Consider the following 7,500-nt stretch of genomic DNA (forward strand, 5'->3'; position numbering starts at 1 on the left):
TTATTTTTCCTATAAGCTCGGTCTCCTAGAGAGCAAATATCAGAGTCACTGAGCGAAAATTATGTAAATATTATTAAAGGGACTCGGGCTCCGAAATTCATTTGCGCCCGCGCAAGGAGGAAAGCTGTCCTTCTGATTATTTTCAATTTATTTGCAAATAAAGGCCTGATGACCAGGAGGGATCAGGGATATTTAACGAGGCTGTAAACATAATTCCACTGCGCTCAGCCTCGCTGGAATTAATGGTTTTAATAATTGGGATCCCAATTTCTTGGGGAATTGGTGGCTTTTGCGGCACCGAGGACCCAGGAAAATTGAGGAGGGTGGGTTGGGATTTTGGGGGAGAGAGGGAGGATTCGTGACGGTTCACTTCGGGGTGGGGCGGCTGCGGGCAGGGGAGGGGGCTAGGGGCTGGCTGCAGGTTCCAGCCAAGTTTGCTAATATTTCTTCGCTGCAGATGTCCTGAAGCCCCCGAAGGGTCCCCCGGGGACCCGGACCCTATTAGAACAAATGTGCACTGCTTTTGTAAAGAGGCGCGTTGGCGGCGCCTGTCCTATTACAGGCGACACATGATCAATAGGCTGATAACGCAGCAACATCAATATAAGCGACAGAACAATGAGGGATATCATTGGGCATCTATCTTAATATAGCCGGCTACAAGAGCGCTGACAAAGAGTGCAGCTCATGAAAATTCCGCCCCACGATTCCCCATCTCCGCTCCAATATGCGCACGCACTCCCCCAGCTGCCGGCGCTATTATTCTCCAATTTCAATTTGACACCCCAGCCTTTCATGCTAATTCTATTATTGTAGGAAGTTTATGTGATTTCATATCACTAGAAATCGGTAATGTATAATAACCCTTTGGGCAAGAAACCCAGTCCCCGCAGCAGCCACCGGAAAATAATTACTTTCATATCAAAACTCTGCAGGAGCCCAGCGGCCGGGCCCTTGCAGCCCCGGGCTCCGTCACCCCGCGCGTGTGCCAGTGCGCGGGGGTGCGCGCGGGGGCGCGTGTGTGTGCGCGCGCGCGTGTGTGGCGCCGGGGAGGAGGGGGAGCGCGGGGGAGGGCAGGAGAGGGGAGCTGTGGATGCATAAATTTGTTCAATCAGAAAACACAAACACACACGCACACAAAAGGAGGCATTAAGCGCGGACCTCGGGGGAGGTGAGGGGCCTCGTCCCACCCGCGGGGAGAGGCTTGGAAGATGGAGCGGGGAGGGGCCGGACTGGGCACTCGGAAATTGGAAAAAAGTGGACCCGAAAGCTTGCGTTTGACCAGCTTTATTTATCAAAAATGGTACATATATAAATATTTTTAGACATTTTTGCATTTTACAAGGCTGAGGATTCTTGTTGTGAGTTTTTGTAAGGGTATGAATCTTTTTCTTTTCTTTTTCCTTTTTTTTTTTTTTTGCTCCCTTGAGAGGAGGAGGGTCTCACCCCCAGTCCTGGGTTGCTGCCTAAGTCCGAATTGATACAGCGTTTTTTTTAAAAAAATAAAATAAAAATAAAAGGAAGGAAACAGAAAAAAAGAGGAAAAAGCAGTGTTTCGAAGCCGATCACCTGATTTCGCTGTGTGAGTCGGAGCCTGAGCGAGCGGCCGGGGGCCGGCTGAGCGCCTCCCTCGGCCCCACCGCCGCCCTCAGTCCATGTCCACTTCCTCGCCATCCGGCGCGCTGGGTCCGGCTACGGCGCCCGATTCGGGGGTCCCGCCAACGGCCGGCTCCGCAGCGGGGCTGGGAGCCCGCGGGCCGGGCCCGGGCGACAGCGCGAGCGGTGGCGGCGGCGGCGGCGCCGCTGGGCAGGCGGCCCCCGCGTCTGCGCAGTCCCTGCCGCCGCCCTCGGCCGCGGCCGCCGCCGCGTCCTGAAAAGGCGCTAGGGTCGGGGCCCCCGAGGAGGCGACGGCGTCAGGGCTGCGGCGCGCGAAGGCCGAGTCCGGAGCGCCGCCGGGCCCCGGGAAGGCCCCGAAGCTGGCCTGGGCGGGCGGCGCGGGCGGCGCGGCGGGCGCGGGCGGCGCGTCCTTGGGCGCGGGCTCGGGACCCGCGCCGCCCTTGAGCGCGGCCTGCGGCACCAAGAAGCCGAGCGGCTGCGTGATGGGGTAGAGCAGGAAGTGGCCCTTGCCGATGAGGGTCCGCGGCGCGCACGGCAGGCCGGGCGCGAAGTCCAGCCCCGCAGCGGCGGCGGCGTTGGCGGGGGGCGCTTTCCGGCGCGGCGGCGAGTCGGACAGCAGGCTCTCCACGCTGAACGGGCTGGCCTTGGGCGGGCCCGCGGCGCCGCGCTCGGCCGCCGCCGCCGCCGCCGCCGCCCCAGGCGCACACGGGGTCGCGTCCTTGTCCGCGGGGCGGCCTAGCCTCGGCTGCGGGCCGGCGCCGCTTCTTTGGCTCGGGTAAAAGGCGGGATCGCAGGTGCCGGGAGCGGGCGGCTCGCCGGGCGGTGCGGGCGCAGCACCGGCGGCGCCGGCGGCGTGCGCGCCGGGGCCCTTGGCCGCGGCGGCGGGCGGCGGCGGCTCGGGCGGCTCCGGGGACAGGCCGCCGCCGCCGCTGTCGCTGTCGGAGCTGGGCGCGCTGTGCAGGGACAGGCCGCCGGGCGAGTGCAAGTGGCGGCTCTGGCTCTTGAGCAGCTTCTTCTCGTGCTTGCGCTTCTTCTTCTCCATCTTCTCCAGTTCCTTGCGTGCGATCTCCTCCGGGTCCATCGGCTCGCCACTGCACGTGGTAGGATGGGAGTTGTGCGCCGGCCGCCCAGGGCCCTTCTTCGTGTTCTCCTTCTTCCTCCACTTGGCCCGGCGGTTTTGGAACCAGACCTAGAGCAGCCGGATAGGGGAAAGGAAGGCACGGTCAGGCGGCGGGCTTGCCGTGGGGGGCTTCGGGCCTCCCCACTCCCCCCAGAGAGGCCTGCACAACCTCGGCTCCGGCCAGGGGGCGGGAGCCGAGCCACGCGGCCCAGCCGACCCTGAGCTGGATTTTGGCACTCAAGCTGCAGGTTCCAAAGTGTTATCTTTTCCACCCAGAAGGAGGTAGATGGGGCCTCTCGGCCGGCTTCCCGCTCCAGCTTCTCACCTCGGGGAACTGGGAGCTGCCCCTTCGTTGGGCAGGGCCGGTCTGGCCCCTGACCGAGGGCGTCGGGATCCTGGTCGGGAGGCAGAGGGCAGGGGGCCCCTCTTCGCCTCTCCTGGCTTCTCACAGCTTGTGTTCTAAGCAGCCCGCCTGGCCCGGCGCTGAACGTCTGGCCTGAGGACCAGTGGCGCTGGGCTCAGCTGCCCTGCACACCTGTCTTCGGCTCTCTGGAGACTGAGTCAAAGCCCAGATTTTGGGGGCTCCCGTGAAGGGAAATCTGGGTGCTTTTTCCTCCAGAAGGGCCTGGGAAGCCGAACTTGGGGGGGAGAGCTTCAGCAGCCCCTCCCTCCCCTCCCCATTCAGAAAGCCTGCTTTCTGAAGGAAGGTTCCGTGCCAGGGCACCAACACAGCCTCCTCAAACCAGTTGTGCTTGGCCTGGACCAGGGAGGGGTCCGGCAGTCAGGGAAGCAAGAGGCCAGCTTCCAGGCCGTGCGGAGAAGAGGCCAGGGCCCGTCCTGCATCCTGCCGCCTCTCTGCAGGCCTCCTCCTGGGAGCCCCGCGGTTCTCCAGGGTGGCAGCAGCCCTAGACCCTGGCTCCAGCACCACACACACAGTCAAATCCCGCTGAGCCCCAGGCACACGACCCTTCTCAAAAGATCGCGATAATTCGAATTCTTTGTTCCGGCTGTGTAGAGACCGGCACAATAGCAGGCCCGCCTGGTCACCGGCACCCTTTTTTGGTGCCAAGGTGCGTGAGTTAAGTGGTAACCTCCCCAAGACTGTCTCTGCCCTTTCATTCTTTCTTCCTTTTTAAATACTTCTTTTTTGGTGTAAATTCCAGGCTGCCTTGTCACCCAGAATTTCTCATTATCATATTAGAGGAGAAATGAAGAGGTCTTGACTTCACTTAAGACACTTAGAACAAATTGGATAAGAGGATTTACAAACAGAAGAGGTCATGCGGGGAAGCGCAAACACAGGAGAGAGCACCTTTTAGACAAAGCTACTGGCGCTAAGCAGGTGCCTTCCCAGCCTTAGCCTCCAAGCCCGGCGCCCACAGCTGTGGCCCACACCCCGCTGACCACCACACCGACCCGGAAAAAGATGTCTGTACTTTAGGGAAACATCTAATTATGCACGATTCATCTTGAATTTTCAATCCACCAAATTGACACTGTATTTTTAAAAAGAATACCGCCGGCAGTCTCGGAATAAAATCAAATTACGGGAGGAAAAAAAAAAAGATATAATCGATGGTGTTAAAGATTCAGACACCCCTTCCCCCCACAATGTGTTAATTGTTTGTGTCCACCTCCGCTTCCTCAGCTGCCCCCTTCTGCAAAGCTCTGAATAAATACGTGTTTTCATGTGAATATTTTAGAGGCGAAAGTAAACAAACGCGCTAGCTGCAGGCTGGTGTGCGGAGCCCCCAGCCGGGGCCCGGCGTCGCGGGGTCTGCCGTCTCCCGGTCTCTCCTCCAGTCCGAGCCGGGCCGGCTCCTTCTGGCCGCTTCGCCCGCCCCAGCGCCTCGTTTCTCGCCGTCGCCCCGACCCACCACACAGCTCCCCGGTTCGGACGCAGCAGCCGTTCTCCGGCCCCTCCCGAGCCGCCTCGGCTCCCTCCGGGATGCCCGTCTCCCTCTCCACGGGGCGCCGAGCCCCGGACCCCCCCCCCCACCTTCCGGCGGGCGTGCGCGCGGCGGGCTCTGACGGAGGCTGTGGTCTCCCACCTGGAAGCCGAGAACAAAGGCGGGCCGGGCCGCGCAGGCCGCCAGGCGGGATGCTGGCTCGCGGGACGCACAGGCGGGTCTTTACCTGAACTCGGGACTCAACCAGATCCAGGCGCAGCGCCAGCGCCTCGCGCATGAACACGTCGGGATAGTGGCTCTCGTTGAACGCCTTCTCCAGTTCCTCCAGCTGCCAGCCCGTGAAGTTGGTGCGGGTGCGCCGCCGCTTGCAGCCCGGGCTCTCCTTGTCCGGGTCCCCCGAGTCTGCGGGCACGCACAGGACACCGCGCGGCTCAGCCCCGGGCCCGGCTGGAACGCGGCCACCCGCTTCTGTCCAGGGGCCACCGAGAGGAGAGAGCGGCGCGCGCCCTGAGCCGGGCGGAGGGCGGCGAGCGAGGAGGCCGTGGCGCCGCGGCCGCCCGCGACCCACTCCTCCGCCCGACGGGGTCCCCTGCCTCCCGCCGCCCCTCCCCGCCCGCCGCGCCTACCTGACAGCTTGAAGGGCTGGCTATCGCCGCCGACCCCGCAGGCGGCCGGCAGCAGCGGCGTGGGGTTGACCACCGAGGCGGCGGCGGCGGCGGCGCACGAGCCGCTGAGCAGACCGTCGATGGAGAAGGGTACCGAGGCGGCGGCGGCGGCGGCGGCGGCGGCCGACTGCAGCTGGTGGCCGGCCAGCTCGTACACGTGGTGGTGGCCCAGCGGGTAGGGGAAGCCCACCACGCCGCCCAGTGAGCCCCCGAACTGGGCATGCGGGTGCTCCAGGAGGCGGCCGTCCATCATCTCGCGCGGGGGGCCGGCGGGGCCGGCGGCGGGGCGCGGGGGCGCGGGCCGGGGCCGGGGCGGGCCAGCGGCGGGAGGCGCGGACGGCGGCGGCGGAGACAGGGACCCGGAGCCCTACACATGCTTCGCCCGCACTCCGGCGCTTTACTTTATCAACATCAAGCTCCCGATAATTAGCCGCGGCCCGGGGAATTTGGGACCAATAAGAAGCGCTAATCGGCTCTGACGTCAGAGGCGTGCTGGGTGCAAGGAAACGTTTTCCATATCGATTGCTAATTATACCTGACATGCACCTCAATAAACAGTATCAGGAACTGTCACAACAAGACGGGGGGAGGGGCGCGGGGAGCGGCCCGGGAGGGGGCCCCCGGCGAGCCCCCACCCCCATCCCCGCCGGACCCAGCCCGCGCCTCCCCCTGCCGCCGGCTCCCGCCCCTCCGCAAATCACTAATAGATTTCCCTTTAAAACATTCGCCGGCGTGTTGTGGGGATTTTTCACCAGAAATGCTGTACTCTCTGAACCTTTAAAGTGGTGTTGCTCCAATTACAGAGAGACATTGAGCGGCAAATAGACTGATCCGATAATAGGAGATTCATCATCCGCTCTTTCCGAAACTGTCACATTGAATTTAAAACTACAAGGGCTTCTCGTCTCCTCTCCGGCTCCAGGCGGCGGGGGAGAGGACCCCGGCGGGGGAGGGGCAGGGGGAGCAGAGGGAGGAGGTGGCTCCGAAACAGATGACCAGTGCCCTCTCGGGTTGATTGGCAGCAGCCCATTCTATAGACACAGAGGTGGGCGGTGGCTGGGGTGCCGCCCTGACCCCGCACCCTACCCCCTACCCCCTACCCTCTACCCCGGCAAAACCCGGGCAGCGGCGGAGGAGGGAGGCGGAAAGGAGGAGGGGAGAAGTAGTTTGGGGTGGCAGCCAATCAGGCCCCCTACACACACACACAAGTGAAAAAATAAATACATCTCGCTTTGACTCGGCCTCTGAAGAATAGGGCCAAGGCGCCCAACTCATTTGTTATAATTAAATTATGTTCTCAGAGAAGTGTCACTCCCTTCTCCACTATAAAGTATCGATAGACTCAGAGCTCAATCATTAAAGGATATATTCTTAAATAAGCAGCAAATTAGGACTGTGGGCAGAAGGGAAAGATACATGTATCTTTATATAAAGCGGCCTTTGTAAAAAAGTTTGTCAATGGAGAGGTTGCATCTTGCTGCGGCCAGCCCCCAGGCAGGGAGGAACAGCTCCTGGGCCTCGGTCCGAGCCAGTCCTGGAGCCGTGCGGCCGGCAGCCTCTCACCCCAGGGCAAAGCGACAGGCAAGGTGGCCTTTGGTGAGCCAGGCTGCCGAGCCCCGAGCCAGGAGCGAAGGGGAAGGGCAGGCCAGGGCTGTGCGTCTGCGCGTCGGCGCCGGTCCTGTGCCGGTTCTTGTGTCAGCGCCTGTGCGCGTGTGTCTGTGCCCGGGGAGGGATACACACAACCGCTCGGGTCGACAGGAGGGGAGGGCCCGAGGGGGCGAGGTCCGCACCCCCGACCCGTGAGCCGGCTTCCGCCCGGACCTGCCCGAGAACCCGGCGCTGGACACGCACCCTGGCGAGGGTCCGAACTGGGTGTGCCTTGGCGCATCGCCCGCGATTTATCCACCCTCCTCTCCGCCCTTGCTCAAGACGGGGAGAGGCGCAGGGGATGCGGGACAGGCCCGAAATCTCGCCGGGAGGGAGAGGAGGCCTGGAATTTGGGACGTTACTCCTGCCCCCCTCCTGTCGCACTAGGAAAACGCTGCAAGTATTAATTCCGAGGTCAGGGGCCAAGAGCACTACTTTTCGCCGTAATTTAATTTCTTTCTCTATAAACACTAAACGTAAACTCTGTCCATCCGACTCGGTTTTGCCCGTAGCCATAGCGCCTCGCTACTGTCGGTTCGCG

The 7,500-nt window shown here is 62.3% G+C and overlaps 1 protein-coding gene across 1 annotated transcript; it reads right to left on the reverse strand.

Moving 5' to 3' along the window:
- Nucleotides 1-1,648: 1,648 nt before the first annotated feature.
- UNCX (UNC homeobox) lies at nt 1,649-5,565 on the reverse strand. The gene is made up of 3 exons (XM_060033223.1): nt 5,274-5,565; nt 4,874-5,049; nt 1,649-2,806 (listed from the first exon to the last, which is right to left on the reverse strand). The coding sequence occupies exons 1-3, from the start codon at nt 5,563-5,565 to the stop codon at nt 1,649-1,651; spliced, it is 1,626 nt and encodes a 541-aa protein (XP_059889206.1).
- Between the last annotated feature and the right edge of the window lie 1,935 nt (nt 5,566-7,500).

This window comes from Delphinus delphis, chromosome 15 (assembly GCF_949987515.2).
Source record: "Delphinus delphis chromosome 15, mDelDel1.2, whole genome shotgun sequence".
Taxonomy (NCBI): domain Eukaryota; kingdom Metazoa; phylum Chordata; class Mammalia; order Artiodactyla; family Delphinidae; genus Delphinus; species Delphinus delphis.